We start from the raw sequence: 17326 nt of genomic DNA, 5'->3' as shown, positions 1-17326 counted from the left end.
GCGCGTGTAGTCGTGTACGTTTACACTATGCGTATGTGGTTTTGTTTTTGCACTGTATGTTTCTAGACTAGCGACGCACCTGTTGCACTGCAGTGAACATATTTTGCTTGATCTCTCCAAACAGTCTGCTGGTACTGTGTGTGTCAGTCACAGCTGGCGGCAGGCAGGGGCTCCCTGGAGCTGCTACCTGGAGTGGTGCCTAGAATCACTGCTCTGCTCTCTGTGTGTCTGTGTGTGTGGCAGATAGGCCGTCACACCGCAAGAGAGACTACACGCGTTCAGGGCATGCTTGGATGCACTTCTTCTTACTATAGAATGATTGACAGTAGAGTAAGTTTTCAGCTCCTTTTCCTTTGTCAGTTAGACAGCTACTGGACTTGTTTTTTTTCTTCTCTTTTATGCAAGTAATCCTCCTCTCTGCCCTCTGGTTAATATAATAATATACAGTGCCATTAAGCAGGTGCTTTTATCCAAAGTGACTTATTCATGCCTGCAGACATTTTACATATTGGTGGTCCTGGGAATCGAACCCACTACTCTCAGTCCTCATCTACTCTGCTTTTTATTCCATTTTCCCCCTCTCCACCCATATTACTGGTGCTGATATTAGTGTATCAGATGTTGCGACTAAAGGCCCTGCCAGTCAACTCTTATTCAGTCTGTTTTTCCATATTCAGACTCCCTAGTAAGTCTAGCTACTTGAGTCTAAGCTAATATTTACAGAGAGAAAATCCTTCAAACATGATTGCCTTCCAGTCAGTCACTGGCATGTGAAAACAGATAGGTTATCTCCATTGGTGTTAGGTAGTAGACTGTCTGGCTGTTATTCAGCCCACTAAAGGCACTGGGCACGTGGAGAAACCCAGTCCAGAGCCTCTCCTCGGACCTCCGGGGTAGTGTGAGCATAACAGCTTAGCAGAAGATGGCCATTGGTATCATTTAAGCAAAACAATACCCCTTTCTTCCTCCTACACACTCACACCTCTGCTTCCATCCCCCACTTTATTGTATCTCCACTTATCTCCCAAGGTATGCGGTCCGAATGCTGTTTATCTCCTTTCCGACAGTGATTAATGACATATACTTAGAATATTTTTGGATGTGTTCACAGTTATCTGCAATTGTCCTTAGGTCCTGTCTGGGCCCTGGCCCAGAATGTATGACACTCCCCCACAATGCAGCTTTTCCAGATTTCCTGCTGTCTATTGTGTCTGTTGGAGGATGGTGGTATCCTGGTTCAAGCCCCCGGGCTAGTCGAGCACAGCTCCCTCTCTCTTTTCCTATATTGCGCTCTCTTCCTCTCTCTCATCCTATCTTACGCCACCCACCCACCCACCTTATCTTTTCATTTTATTTTCTCTCTCTCCCTCTATCTCTCCTCTCACCCCCCCTTCTCCTCTCCCTCTCAGTCCAATGTTCTCCCAGTGAAACGCCTGAGGAGCAGTCTAAATACTGTCCCACAGCCAGGCCAGCTCGGCCTCCAGCACAAACACACAAGATTTACTCACTCTGGCTGCCTGCCTGCCTCTCACATGCTGCTCTCGACACTCCATCATCCTCATCATTTTTCTGTTTTTCTTCTATGCCTGCATGGTTTCTATCCTCGCACATCTCTCTCTTTTCTATCCTCGCACATCTCTCTCTTTTCTATCCTCGCACATCTCTCTCTTTTCTATCCTCGCACATCTCTCTCTTTTCTATCCTCGCACATCTCTCTCTTTTCTATCCTCGCACATCTCTCTCTTTTCTATCCATCTGCACTCCTCTTCTTCAATCATCCCGTATTTCTCTCTCCCTCTCCCCCTTCTCCGTCCCTTGCATCACCTCTCCCTTCTCTTGCTCACCAGTACTCCATTTTCCCATTAGATTGCGTTTATTTTGTGTTGTTTCTAACGTTTACAAATCAAGTTGAGATGGTTCAGTAGTGGAGTAAAGATGAAAACAACAGGATCCCTAACTGATACGTTTTGTCCATTTCCCTCTGTGAAGAACGTGAACCAGAGCCATTTCTCTCTCTGTGAAGAACGTGAACCAGAGCCATTTCTCTCTCTGTGAAGAACGTGAACCAGAGCCATTTATCTCTCTGTGAAGAACGTGAACCAGAGCCATTTCCCTCTCTGTGAAGAACGTGAGCCATTTCCCTCTGTGAAGAACGTGAACCAGAGCCATTTCCCTCTGTGAAGAACGTGAACCAGAGCCATTTCTCTCTCTGTGAAGAACGTGAACCAGAGCCATTTCTCTCTCTGTGAAGAACGTGAACCAGAGCCATTTCCCTCTCTGTGAAGAACGTGAGCCATTTCCCTCTCTGTGAAGAACGTGAGCCAGAGCCATTTCTCTCTCTGTGAAGAACGTGAACCAGAGCCATTTCTCTCTCTGTGAAGAACGTGAACCAGAGCCATTTCCCTCTCCGTGAAGAACGTGAGCCATTTCTCTCTCTGTGAATAACGTGAGCCATTTCCTTCTCTGTGAAGAACGTGAGCCATTTCCTTCTCTGTGAAGAACGTGAGCCATTTCCCTCTCTGTGAAGAACGTGAGCCATTTCCCTCTCTGTGAAGAACGTGAGCCATTTCCCTCTCTGTGAAGAACGTGAGCCATTTCCCTCTCTGTGAAGAACGTGAGCCATTTCCCTCTCTGTGAAGAACGTGAGCCATTTCCCTCTCTGTGAAGAACGTGAGCCATTTCCCTCTCTGTGAAGAACGTGAGCCATTTCCCTCTCTGTGAAGAACGTGAGCCATTTCCCTCTCTGTGAAGAACGTGAGCCATTTCCCTCTCTGTGAAGAACGTGAGCCATTTCCCTCTCTGTGAAGAACGTGAGCCATTTCCCTCTCTGTGAAGAACGTGAGCCATTTCCCTCTCTGTGAAGAACGTGAGCCATTTCCCTCTCTGTGAAGAACGTGAGCCATTTCCCTCTCTGTGAAGAACGTGAGCCATTTCCCTCTCTGTGAAGAACGTGAGCCATTTCCCTCTCTGTGAAGAACGTGAGCCATTTCCCTCTCTGTGAAGAACGTGAGCCATTTCCCTCTCTGTGAAGAACGTGAGCCATTTCCCTCTCTGTGAAGAACGTGAACCAGTGCCATTTCCCTCTCTGTGAGGAATGTGAACCAGAGCCATTTCTCTCTGTGAGGAACGTGAACCAGTGCCATTTCCCTCTCTGTGAGGAATGTGAACCAGAGCCATTTCCCTCTCTGTGGTGAGAGTATTCAGCAGTAGTACTAATGCACTGAAACAGGACATCCTGTGCATCGACAATGTCGTCAATGTCCCCCAAACTAACGTAATACTTCCCCATTCATAGTGAAAGATTACCAGCAGAGGATCTCCTGGGGACACGGGAGGCTAGATTTGGGGCTCCCCTCTCAACACAACAACACTGGCTTCCAGTAACAAATCTGGAAAAGCCACAGGGTGTCTTGTACTCTGCCTGCCCTGTACTCTGCCTGCCCCCATTTCATCTGCACACTGAGGGAAGACTGTTCTAGTACAGGTGCTCATGTATAATGGTGTGTTATACTTTGTGTTTTTTCCAGTTCTGCCAGCCAGGAGGATGGAGGCTGTCCCGAGAGAGGAAAGCTCCCACCTTCTTCACGGTGGTGTTGACGGACATCGACTCAGACAGACACTACTGCTCCTGCCTCACCTTCTACGAGGCAGAGGTCAACCTGCAGGTGAGATGGCCTGTTGTACTCCTCAACCTCAACCCAACTCCCCTTCATGCATATCTTATCCACTTACAAGGGCATTATGCTAAATGTTATATAAAATCTAATGTACAGTGGGGCAAAACAAGTATTTAGTCAGCCACCAATTGTGCAAGTTCTCCCACTTAAAAAGATGAGAGGCCTGTAATTTTCATCATAGGTACACTTCAACTATGACAGACAAAATGAGAAAAATTATCCAGAAAATAACATTGTAGGATTTTTTTAAATGAATTTATTTGCAAATTATGGTGGAAAATAAGTATTTGGTCACCTACAAACAATCAAAGTTTCTGGCTCTCACAGACCTGTAACTTATTCTTTAAGAGACTCTTCTGTCCTCCACTCGTTACCTGTATTAATGGCACCTGTTTGAACTTGTTACCAGTATAAAAGACACCTGTCCACGACCTCAAACAGTCACACTCCAAACTCCACAATGGCCAAGACCAAAGAGCTGTCAAAGTACACCAGAAACAAACTTGTAGACCTGCACCAGGCTGGGAAGACTGAATCTGCAATAGGTAAGCAGCTTGCTTTGAAGAAATCAACTGTGGGAGCAATTATTAGGAAATGGAAGACATACAAGACCACTGATAATCTCCCTCGATCTGGGGCTCCACGCAAGATCTCACACTGTGGGGTCAAAATGATCACAAGAATGGTGAGCAAAAATCCCAGAACCACACGGGGGGACCTAGTGAATGACCTGCAGAGAGCTGGGACCAAAGTAACAAAGCCTACCATCAGTAACACACTACGCTGCCAGGGACTCAAATCCTGCAGTGCCAGACGTGTCCCCCTGCTTAAGCCAGTACATGTCCAGGCCCATCTGAAGTTTGCTAGAGAGCATTTGGATGATCCAGAAGAAGATTGGGAGACTGTCATATGGTCAGATGAAACCAAAATAGAACTTTTTGGTAAAAACTCAACTTGTCGTGTTTGGAGGACAAAGAATGCTGAGTTGCATCCAAAGAACACCATACCTACTGTGAAGCATGGGGGTGAAAACATCATGCTTTGGGGCTGTTTTTCTGCAAAGGGACCAGGACGACTGATCCGTGTAAAGGAAAGAATGAATGGGGCCATGTATCGTGAGATTTTGAGTGAAAACCTCCCATCAGCAAGGGCATTGAAGATGAAACGTGGCTAGGTCTTTCAGCATGACAATGATCCCAAACACACCGCCCGGGCAACGAAGGAGTGGCTTCGTAAGAAGCATTTCAAGGTCCTGGAATGGCCTAGCCAGTCTCCAGATCTCAACCCCATAGAAAATCTTTGGAGGGAGTTGAAAGTCTGTGTTGCCCAGCAACAGCCCCAAAACATCCCTGCTCTAGAGGAGATCTGCATGGAGGAATGGGCCAAAATACCAGCAACAGTGTGTGAAAACCTTGTGAAGACTTACAGAAAATGTTTGACCTCTGTCATTGCCAACAAAGGGTATACAACAAAGTATTGAGATACTTTTGTTATTGACTAAATACTTATATTCCACCATAATTTGCAAATAAATTCATTCAAAATCCTACAATGTGATTTTCTTTTCTCATTTTGTCTGTCATAGTTGAAGTGCACCTATGATGAAAATTACAGGCCTCATCTTTTTAAGTGGGAGAACTTGCACAATTGGTGGCTGACTAAATACTTTTTTGCCCCACTGTGTATCTGTTACAGCTTACCCATAATTGCCTTATTCAAAGACATTTGGTGGATTTTCATGCCTTTAAACACTTACACACTTGCTGAATAGGACTACGTCCTGCAGGTCCTGGGTTTAGGATCTGGGTCATAAGGGCAAAATAAGTGAACCACGGTATAGTAGATAGTGCCTACTGCCTCGGCTGGCAGGTTGATGCATCTCTCAATAAGCAGCACGGGGTTATGTCCGTTCATTTCTTTATCATTTCAAGCTTCTCTCTCTCTCTCTGGTTCAATACTTGATTCCGAGCATCCAGCGGGGGCTGTTTGTTAATTCTTGGGAATTTTGGGGGGGGTTTTGATTTTCTTTTTGTTTTTCAATGTTGTAATTGTTTTGTTTTCTTGCATGGCGCATTTTTGTACTATTAGGAATTTGTGTCACGGCATGATGTGTTCCAGAACCCACTAAAGTGGGACAATAACAGCACTCTGGATGAATTGAGATGAAGTGAACAACACTTCACATAATGAAGGGTTTTGGTGTGATGGGAGAAAAGACGTATCCAATGAGCTGACATCTCATCCCCTCTAGCACTGCCTCTTGGATGCACCCATCCTCATTTGAATTCAATTATATCTTTGATGTTTTTTCTTCCACGCAATTTCACAAACCCCTGAAATAAACTAATGCAAGAACCTCAATCCTCCTAAGGTTTGCCCTGATACATTACACAGGATGTCTAATTGTGGCACAATGGCCTGACATCACCCTCCAGACTGTCTCTGAGTAGGATGTGTCCCCTGCCTCATATTAAACACATGATAACCATGGCCATTAGTCATATTCATTCAAGTCAGTGACCTTTAGTTCATTGAAATCTGACATTCCTTGACAGGCCCCATTCAATCAGGTGGAATTCTTCTGACCATTAGTCATGTTAATTCAAGGAGGCTTATGAAAACGTTAATTGAAATCTGATCATATCCTCTTACATAAATTCCGGTGGAATTCTAACCTTTATTAACTGCGTGGTCATGATGACATGTCACATTCTGATGTGATGATTCTGTTTACATGAATGCTCAGACTCAACATCCTAGCATGTTGATGAGTTTAACATTAGTTTACCATTACACAGTGTACTGTATGAATCAGACCAATTTTCACAAACATCCCTTGTGCCTGGATGTGGAACCACTGATTTTCCATGTGGAGTTCAAACAAAGCCTTGGCATGAGACAAGGTATAAACCACGACATCCTTCATTAAATAAGCGTGATAATGGCTGGGTTAGCTGCGACTGGGTCTCTCTAGCCTGGCCTGGTCTATGCCTGGGCTGGAAGGTTACATAACCGGCCCTGCAGTAGTGTGAATAATTCCCCTGTCAGGCGCTGTTTGGTGATGTCCTGCAGCTGTCCACTCTGTCTTTCTGGCCGACTGGACCCTCTTCTCGTGATCAGACTTTAATCCTCCCTTATTTGTTTTCTGTCCTCCTCACACGCCGGCCGGTCTACTGAGGGAGAAGAGGTGAAGGCCACCCGTAACGATCAGTGCAGTGTCATCGCAGACATTAATACAGGATCGTTAGAGGTCTTGATTACAGGGCTAAATGTGGCCAGTCACCTCACTGCCTCTTCATCATGGCCCCACCTCTCTGTTTTGGTTTGATTTCTTTCCAGGAACTGTTCCCAGACCCCTTTGTGCACTTGGTAATGGCTCAGATAAGGATAGGAGTTTGGATCACACACACTGGACAGATGTGAGGCTGGTTTTTCACTGTGTAGGTGACTGTTGCGGTGTCTTATGGTTTAGGGACCAGCTTGATACAGTATACCATCCACTGCAAAAGTTTGTACCAGAGCCAGGACCTGGACCTATGCTCTCAATATTCACATTTACGCTATTAACAAGATTAGCAAAATGCTGAAGTAGTTTGAGATAGTGTTATACCACAGTACCAAAACATCATGTTACTTATTATGCCAACATTTTAGAATAACATACTACCGTTTCATGATATTACAAAAATGATCAAATGTTTATGAAGTCAGTTTTGTTTAGACATTAAGTTGAATTTAAGCAACACTAGTCTCTTGTATGCGTAGGTCCAAGAATGTCCACTTCACGTTCATGCGCACATCACCCGTGGCAGCTGTAATCAGCCAGCCACATCCCCATCCAGCCATCACTCACCTGCTTCTCTCCTCTCCGTCCGCTCTTTCTGCTCATCTACTCCTGGGCATGCAGACCCTGATCAGTCTACATTTGATACATTGGAGCAGTGCGAGCAAAGTTGATACATTGTATAGAAGTTCATCCCTGGTATAACCAAGTGCACAGGCCAGTCTGATGGTCTTTGAAAGTTCACGGTCACGCAGCAGGAACAGAGAGTAAAAACAGCTTCGCAACAGTCGTGTTTACAGATTTACGGCAAAGAAAAGGGCTATTAACGGACCTTTTTTCCTTCCCGCGCCATTTTGCACTCATTTCATATTTCACAAACCACATTGCTGGAATGATAACAATGTTGTTCAGTCATATTACCTAGCTAGCTAAAAACCTGGTAACGTGACAGTAGGTTAAGGCACATTTGATTGGCCCAGGAAGAAAAGGGTCTGCTTCTCATGGGATGTGCTTCAAAAGTAGGATTCATAATCTCTTTCTGGTGCTCCTTACATTCTGTTTTGGTGCCTAACGTTTTTAAAGTTGGGAGCAGTGTGTACGTATTTGTGGGAGCGAGAGAGAGTGGTGTGTGTTTTGAGGTAGACCGACAGAGAGAGCAGTGTGTACGTATTTGTGGGAGCGAGAGAGAGTGGTGTGTTTTGAGGTAGACCGACAGAGAGAGCAGTGTGTTTGTGGGAGCGAGAGAGAGTGGTGTGTGTTTTGAGGCAGACAGAGAGAGAGAGCAGTGTGTACGTGTTTGTGGGAGTGAGTGAGAGAGTGGTGTGTGTTTTGAGGTAGACCGACAGAGAGAGAGCAGTGTGTTTGTGGGAGCGAGAGAGAGTGGTGTGTGTTTTGAGGTAGACCGACAGAGAGAGAGCAGTGTGTTTGTGGGAGCGAGAGAGAGTGGTGTGTGTGTTTTGAGGCAGACAGAGAGAGAGAGCAGTGTGTACGTGTTTGTGGGAGAGAGAGTGGTGTGTGTTTGAGGGAGACCGAGAGACTGTGCGAGGGTTTCATGCAGTGTTTTCTCCTTACTGCCACAATGACACGCAGATCATTATGCATGTGTGTTCCTTCCCCCCATTCCTCCAGCCAAATCACAAGTAGACCTTTGCAAATATGAGCAAATTAGCCAATCAATATCTGTTTTATTGAGAAGTGTGAATATCAGTGACAGCTTTTTTTGTGTAGCACTTTGCACATAAAATTTACAAAACTGAAAAAGTGTCGGGGGGGCGAACAGGACGCTAGTCCAATCAGAATTCTCTCTGGTATTGTGATAATTGGCCTGGTATCTTATCATAAATAAAATGTTGGTATCATGACAGCACTAGTTTGAGGTGCATCATGTGTTTTGTCAAATACACGTCTAACTTGGATAGTATTGGGCCCACTCTGCAAAGCATATTATTGAGAAGGGCACACATGGTTTTTGTAGACCCTGTAAGCCAGCATACAGCAGTTTTTTGTTTGTTTATTTTGGCGTTATCATGAGCCTTACCCTATAAAGTTTAAACCAGTGTGGCTTTTCACTATGTGATCGGATTCGAGAGGCAGAAATGTATTTTCGCCGATAATTGAACCAAATCTTCAGAATGCTGTAGAAATGTGTTTCCCATCTGATGGGATATTTAGATCCCGTGTTCCCTGCTCAGAGCATGCCAGAGCTCTTGTGGCATGTTTTCATTGTCTGAAGGAATATATGTGATTCTGATAAAGGGTTTAGCCAGGAACGAGCCCTGTGAGGTTGCTTTGCTGCTATCTCTGTAAACTGATAGGACTGACGGCTCCTGGTATGGGACAATTGGAACCAGATTGAGACCACTGAGACTTGACCTCTGTGTCCCAGTGGAGCACTTTGGGAAGGAGTGGGAGGCATCTTTGTTCAACTCATTCACCTTAATGACTTAACCCATATGCTGTTATTTTACGTGGTCACTCAATTGCTATTTATGGTACATTACGCCATGTACTTCGAACCCAAGTGTCTGCATCGTATTTTGGTTAGGTTTTGAATGATTAATATCCTACAGGTAGGCCTACAGTAGGTCTATCTCCAGTGTGGTTACTGGATCAGAGGTGTCAGAGGTCAAGTAGCTTTTGCTTTAATTGTCTTAGTTTTTTTTCTTAATTCAGGCTTCAGGGGGTTTATTATAGCTATTTCTATACTGATTACATCTTGTGACTCCGTTTTGTAGGAAATGTAATTTTTGAACTATAACCCCAGCCAATTTGAATTTAACATGTTTCAAACCACCAGCTCTGGGTTTGTAGCCATAGTTTAGAATAACATCTCCAAACCACAAAATATTATTCCTCGACAAATAAAGGAACCAAATTAATGACATTAGTCTTTAAAATAAATACGCTATTTTGTGAAGAAACAACTGAACAAATGAGAAAGCAGTATGGGTAAATTGGAAGTAGCCTATTCATACTGTGTTTATTAGTGTTTTCACAACTATTTTAGTAAACCGAGTAATGTGACTTGATACATAGTTAACTTGATTTCATATACATCTCACTGCTGATTTACAGTCAGTATGTGACTCTGGAAGGCAAATGACACTCCTCTCTTAAGCTGCTGGGTTTTGTTCAAACGGTCTCCACGACAATAAATGTTTTATTTTTTGTGGTTTAGTAATCTTTTATGAACCCCATGGTGATTTGAAGAAAGTCCTCTTTGCTCTTTCAACTCCTCAACTGCAATGAGTATCTGTTTTAATGGGTACTACTGATTGGAGAGGATCTTTTTAAAATAAGTCTATATATCCCATTGCGAAAACACCGGATTTAGAGTTTTTTTGTAGACATACAGACACAGTTCTGAGGGGACTTTTCCATACTGTGTTCTTTTGACTGATTTGAATAGTACTCGCACTGTGTGAACTGTACTCTGTGCTTTCGTCAATCAGAATTCTCGAGGAGGGGGTGGCACATGCACGTTTCCAAAAATAGGCTACAGTATGTGATGTACTGTAGAATGTACACGCTGTGGTTTGACCTGGAAGTAGATAACACTAGAGCCACCCTCAGCGGGTAAGCAGTTGTTTTTCTTTCCGTCCCCACTCAGGCATTTTTTACGCCTGCTATGTTAGCTTACCACTGCAGATGGTCTTAATACACCCCCATATCACTGTTGAACTCTCCCATTTAAATAACTTCTTCTGTTTTGCTGTTTCAGGGAACAAAGACCACCGAAGCAGATGAGGATGAGGAAGAGGATGGCTTGATCCAGCCCGCTCAAGTCTTTGCACCCAAAAGTCTCATTCTGGTCTCCAGGCTGGATTATCCTGAAATATTCCGGGTAACATGATAACACTGATTAATTCCTGACTAACATAGGTTCCTTTCAAAATGTCAGATGACCATGCATAGTGGTCATTTCAGTTTTTGCGGGTTTATTGGCTATCTAAGGTTACCTGGCCAGGAACTTTCTTGGTCCTATTGATGAGGTTCATGACTTCACTTTACTTATCTCTGCCTAATTAGCATTGGCATGATAAACGGTAGCGCGTCAATTAGTGCATTGACTATCAATTGTCTCATGATGGTGATAGAATGCATCATGTTGTATCCTGTGTGCGGAGAATGAACATATTGGCTTTATAGAGTGAATTCTGCAAGTACTCTCAAGGCCAGGATATCCAGCCAATCCCTCACTTAAGAACAGAGTGGGGCTTAGCGGATCTCTCCTGTCCCTAGGCACTCCACTGGACCACTACAGTATTCAACTTTGGCATTCAAATGTCTCCGACACACATATTGATTTAGCATTTATTTTTAGCTTTGCAAATGGCATTTGCCATTAAACCACACATCTCAGCTGTACATTCGGAATATTACATAAAATACTATAAATCTGATGGTATTCGATGACAAATTCGCACAGTGTCTTTAATTGTCCATTTTAGGCGCCAAACTGTGATTGGGTGTATGTGTCTTGTGATACATCTGTATGTGAGTGTGTTGATTGACCTGGTTGTGTGTCTGTCTCCTCCTGACCTCCCCAGGGCTGCTTGGGCCTGATCTACACGGTGTACGTCGACAGCCTGCCGTTCCCCCTGGAGGGGCTGGTTTCCAACCTCTTCACGTGCATGGTTCCTGTGGCTGGTGGCTCCCAGGTAAACAGGCCTTACTAAAGCAAACAATTCCTCAAATATTCCATCTTAGAGGGCTTGTCTAACCCCCTCTCAACCCCCCTGGCCTGCTCTCCACAGAGGCATGAATCCACCCCAGAATGGGGGTCAGTCTGGGTTAATGTTGCTGCTAGACCCACACAAGGTGCTGGTTACTCACTGATGGCCTAATGCTTATTATAGTAGTAGAGTGGGAGTGAGTGAGTGAGGGAAGGAAGTCATGTTTTGGCCCATGTGAGAGTCCAGAAAAATGATTTGCGTTTGCTTTCCATTCAATCATGCATTCCTCGTCTAGATGGTGCCATAGATTGCTATACCACCGCGTGCAGAAATGTCCTCATAATACTATTTTATTTTTCTAGCTGCTCTTCTGAAGACATTACTTAGTGAAGCTAGGGTACAAAAAAACAGAGTAGGGGGCCTGTTTTTATATTTTCACTTCTTACTAGGTTATTGAAACCCACATCTGAAGCTGTCCTACAGTATAACCAAAACCCTACGCTGGTCTGTTCCCTTAAAGTCTAGACAATGGTGATCAATGTGGCTTTAAAAAACTAGACAATATTTAAACTATTTGTAAAGAGGAAGGAATGTGGCCCATGATTAAGTTCACATCCTGAACCTTAGGGTAATTTTGTTTTTTTAATGCAATTTACCAACACATGTCAGTGTTCCTCCTCAAATTATTGCCGCTCCCCGCAGAGCCAAGGGCTTTCGGCTGTAGTGACACAACATGAGTTAGAAACCTCAGGAGTGGAACAGACTCATCCTTCAACAGACTGTCAAACATGAAGGAATGTCATGAATCTGGGAACAGAGAGTTGTTCTCTAGCTGGTTTAAACTCAGTTGAAAGGCTATGATCCCAATTAATACCTTTATTGACCATGGTTCAAACCTCTAGGATCTTTGTCAGGTCAAAAGCCAAACTCCGTTGAACCACTGTCTGTACCCCTATCATGTTCAACATTGGTTTAGCTGAATTAGACGTACCGATTGCGTTCATGCGAACACACTGTTTCCACTGTGCGCTTACTTCTCTACCCTCAGCCACACTGGATACAGCGACGGACGCTGCTGTCCCTATTGGATTGCAGAGGTGTTGTGCCGTGCCAGTGAAATTTAGGTTAATATGCCATTGAGGTTTCTCCCATTGCTGCCAGACTGACTCAAAAGGGTAATTCAGTCATGCAGCTGCGATGTCCATCGGGTTCAACAACACGTGTTTTATTCATTTTCTGGGAGATTGTCAAAAAAACTCTCACACAGTGGATCCCTTAACTGCCATTGTACTGTCATTTCATCCTTGCCTATATGACCTTTGGCCTTGTACTGAGGTACAAGTCTTGTTCAGTTTCCTAATGATATTTACAGTACCATGAAAACATGTTTTGTCTGTTAGCAAAAAATGTCCCTCTACTGAAACAGTCTTGTCTAGTTCTATGATAGATCCATCCAATGTTTTTTCATATAACCTGACTTTTCACTTTTGTGTGTTTTGTGATTTTCTCACAGAAACTGTTTTCCCTGGGAGTGGGCGACCGACAGCTAATCCAAACCCCTCTGAATGACAACCTGCCTGTTACATGCAAGAGTGTGGCCCTGCTCTTCCAGCAGCTTGGTATGTCACTGGGCTTCTGCTTCCTCATTACTGCTGTCATGACGTGACCCTCTTTGGGTATAGAGAGTGCATATCCTCTCTCTCTCTCCCTCTTACACCCAGGTTCTGTTATTTCAGGTCGTACATTCCTGGAAGAGACTCTCTCCCTCATGCAGTATAGAAAGAGGGTTTCACAGTAGAATAAATGAACTTCTATCTCACAGAACTTGAGAACTGAACAATATCCATGTTTTGGAGAATGTGTAAACGGTCGGTGGAGAATCCAGCTACGACCCGGTCCGTTTTGTTTCATGTTTGTGACCTCATGAGAGACAATACAGCCACATTACCATAACTCTGTTTATACAAGAGTCTCCGTTATGAGTTTTGCATCTAATTATTGTATAAAATGAATGTGTAAAGATGAAACTATTTGTGAAATTATGTAATGTGATTTTAAACTGTTTAATGAAAGACAATCCAATTCCCTTTAAAGTTAACTAAGTCATTGGCCCGCCCTATGAGCACAGACATTGATCTGGCGTCATGGGACAACCTTTTCTGCTGTTCCGAATATAACCCCCACCTGGAGAAGCCCGCTTCAGACCATGTGTACCTCGATTTCCGAGAGGGCAAAGGTTTAAGTGGAGACCATGCGTACCTCGATTACCAAGAGCGCAAAGGTTTGAGTAGAGACCATGCATTCCTTGGTTATTGAATTCCTAACCAAACCATGTGGAGCATTGGCTACACTGGTGTAAGTAGTTCAACTCTGAGACTATTAATACCGACAGAATAAGAGCAAATCTTCAGTACTAATTACTAGGCTGCAGCTAGAATTTATGTCGACTGAATGCGGAGACCGACAACCGCCCGAAACATCTATCCTATAAGAACATTTCTGAATGTTACTCTGAAGGTTCCATTCTAACCAAAGACTTTGTGGAAGAGCGAGACGGGCGGATTAACTTTCCAACAGAAAGATGGACGATTCCAACGACCCACTGAGCGTAAATATATATTAATTGTAATTATGACTTCCTGGTTAATTACATTTACATGATTAGTTTAATCACGTAATAATAATTACAGAGAATTGATTTGATAAAACGCCGCAGCCCGTCTGGTGTTCAACCTTCCCAAGTTCTCTCACGTCACCCCGCTCCTCCGCTCTCTCCACTGGCTTCCAGTTGAAGCTCGCATCCGCTACAAGACCATGGTGCTCGCCTACGGAGCTGTGAGGGGAACGGCACCTCAGTACCTCCAGGCTCTGATCAGGCCCTACACCCAAACAAGGGCACTGCGTTCATCCACCTCTGGCCTGCTCGCCTCCCTACCACTGAGGAAGTACAGTTCCCGCTCAGCCCAGTCAAAACTGTTCGCTGCTCTGGCCCCCCAATGGTGGAACAAACTCCCTCACGACGCCAGGACAGCGGAGTCAATCACCACCTTCCGGAGACACCTGAAACCCCACCTCTTCAAGGAATACCTAGGATAGGGTAAGTAATCCTTCTCACCCCCCCCCCAACAAGATTTAGATGCAAGTGGCTGTTCCACTGGGTGTCATAGGTGTTTGCACCAATTTGTAAGTCGCTCTGGATAAGAGCGTCTGCTAAATGACTTAAATGTAAATGTAAATGTAAATAAAATAAGTTTTCACTTTAATGATGCCAAAGACACGACACGACACTACAATCAGTCAATCCCAAACTTCATGAACTCGACTCCACTTCATGGCACCATCATGTTCCCTCCGTTATTTACAGTCTGGCGTGTATCGAGTCTACTTGGTTGCAGTACAGTAGCTCTAGGCTGCTCTGCCTGTTGGTCACGTACAGTCACAGTATACACAACTCGCATTGTAATTTAGTTTATGTTTCCTGTTAACATGATATCGCGGGCGACTCAAATAACCTGACAGCTGAATACGAACTGTAGTGCCAGATATTAGGAATATCCCTCTTAATCCTGTTGTTTGCATAGTTTTTTCCCCCGTTTATTTTAGTGAGTAGCTTCGTTGTATGACAGGTTATCCGGTCTTGATCCTTGACGGTATTAAGCTTTTTTAGGTTCAACTCCAACATTAAGAGGTTTAGAGTTACAACACGAATGAATAAAGCATCTGTCCAAATCACAATTTTAAACTCTCAAATTGAATAGCCACTAAGCAGTTGGATTAATGCTGTACAAATGAACATGTACAGTGCCTTCAGAAAGTATTCACACCCCTTGACTTTTTACTCATTTTGTTGTTCAAATTTAGATTGTTTTGGTTCACTGGCCTACACACTATACCCCATAATATCAAAGTGGATTTTTTATTTATTTTTAATGTTTACAAATTATTAAAAAATGAAAAGCTGAAATGTCTTGAGTCAGTAAGTATTCAACCCATAATAAGTTGCATGGACTCTGTGCGAGAATAGTGTTTAACATGAGTTTTGAATGACTACCTCTGTAGCCAGTCATAAGTTTACATACACTTAGGCTGGAGTCATTAAAACTTGTTTTTCAACCACTCCAAACATTTCTTGTTAACAAACTATCGTTTTGGCAAGTCTGTTATGTCATGCACAGTCATTTTTCCAACAATTGTTTAGACAGATTATTTCACTTATAATTCACTGTATCACAATTCCAGTGTGTCAGAAGTTTACATACAATAAGTTGACTATGCCTTTAAACGGCTTGGAAAATTCCAGAAAAGGATGTCATGGCTTTAGAAGCTTCTGATATGCTGATTGACACCATTTGAGTCAATTGGAGGTGTACCTGTGGATGTATTTCAAGGCCTACCTTCAAACTCAGTACCTCTTTGCTTGACATCATGGGAAAATCAAAGGAAATCAGCCAAGACCTCAGAAAGAAAAGTGTAGAGCTCCACAAATCTGGGAGCAATTTCCGAATGCCTGAAGGTATAACGTTCATCTGTACAAACAATAGTACGCAAGTATAAGCATCATGGAAATCGCAGCCGCCATACCGCTCAGGAAGGAGACTCATTCTGTCTCCTCGAGATGAACGTACTTTGCTGCGAAAAAGTGCAAATCAGTCCCAGATCAACACCAAATGACCTTGTTAACATGCTGGAGGAAACTGGTACAAAAGTGTTTATATCCACAGTGAAATGAGTCCTATATCGACATAACCTGAAAGGCTGCTCAGCGAGAAAGAAGCCACTGCTCCAAAACCGCCATAAAAAAGCCAGACTATGGTTTGCAACTGCACATGGGGACAAAGATCGTAATTTTTGGAGTAATGTCCTCGGCTCTGATAACAAAAATATTACTATTTGGCCATAATCACCATCGTTATGTTTGGAGGAAAAAGGGCATGCTTGCAAGCCGAAGAACACCATCCCAACCGTGAAGCACGGGGGTGGCAGCATCATGCTATGGGGGGGGGACTGGTGCACTTCACCAAATAGATGGCATCATCAGGAAGGACAATTGTGGATATATTGAAGCAACATCTCAAAACCTCAGCCAGGAAGTTGAAGCTTGGTTGCAAATGGGTCTTCCAAATGGACAATGACCCCAAGCATACTTCCAAAGTTGTGGCAAAATGGCTTAAGGACAACAAAGTCAAGGTATTGGAGTGGCCATCACAAAGCCCTGACCTCAATCCCATAGCAAATGTGTGGGCCGAACTGAAAAAGCGGGTGCGAGCAAGGAGGTCTACAAACCTGACTCAGTTACTCCAGCTCTGCCAGGTGGAATGGGCCAAAATGCACCCAACTTATTGTGGGAAGCTTGTGGAAGGCTACCCAAAACATTTGACCGAAGTTAAACAATTTAAAGGCAATGCTACAAAATACTAATTCAGTGTATGTAAACTTCTGACCCACTGGGAATGTGATGAAAGAAATAAAAGGTGAAATAAATCATTCTCTCTGCTATTATTCTGACATTTCACGTTCTTAAAATAAAGTGGTGATCCTAACTGACCTAAAACAAGGTATTTTTACGAGGATTAAATGTCAGGAGTTGTGAAACTGAGTCTAAATGTTTTTGGCGAAGGTGTATGTGAACTTCCGACTTGACCTGTACAATCATCTGTTAGGTCCCTCAGTCAAGCAGTGAACTTCAAACA

The 17326-nt window shown here is 43.7% G+C and overlaps 1 protein-coding gene across 3 annotated transcripts in view; it reads left to right on the top strand.

Moving 5' to 3' along the window:
• Positions 1-17326, top strand: part of LOC118394161 (myotubularin-related protein 13) — a 172540-nt gene that overhangs the window by 83600 nt on the left and 71614 nt on the right. For all 3 annotated transcript variants that reach the window (XM_052462198.1, XM_052462197.1, XM_052462200.1), the window contains 4 exons: positions 3528-3665; positions 10682-10804; positions 11511-11621; positions 13150-13255. In XM_052462198.1, the coding sequence (XP_052318158.1) occupies positions 3528-3665; positions 10682-10804; positions 11511-11621; positions 13150-13255 (478 nt within the window). The remainder of the gene's footprint in view (positions 1-3527; positions 3666-10681; positions 10805-11510; positions 11622-13149; positions 13256-17326) is intronic.

The sequence above is a fragment of the Oncorhynchus keta genome, chromosome 14 (genome assembly GCF_023373465.1).
Source record: "Oncorhynchus keta strain PuntledgeMale-10-30-2019 chromosome 14, Oket_V2, whole genome shotgun sequence".
Lineage (NCBI taxonomy): Eukaryota > Metazoa > Chordata > Actinopteri > Salmoniformes > Salmonidae > Oncorhynchus > Oncorhynchus keta.
This window is presented reverse-complemented; position numbering and strand designations above follow the sequence as displayed.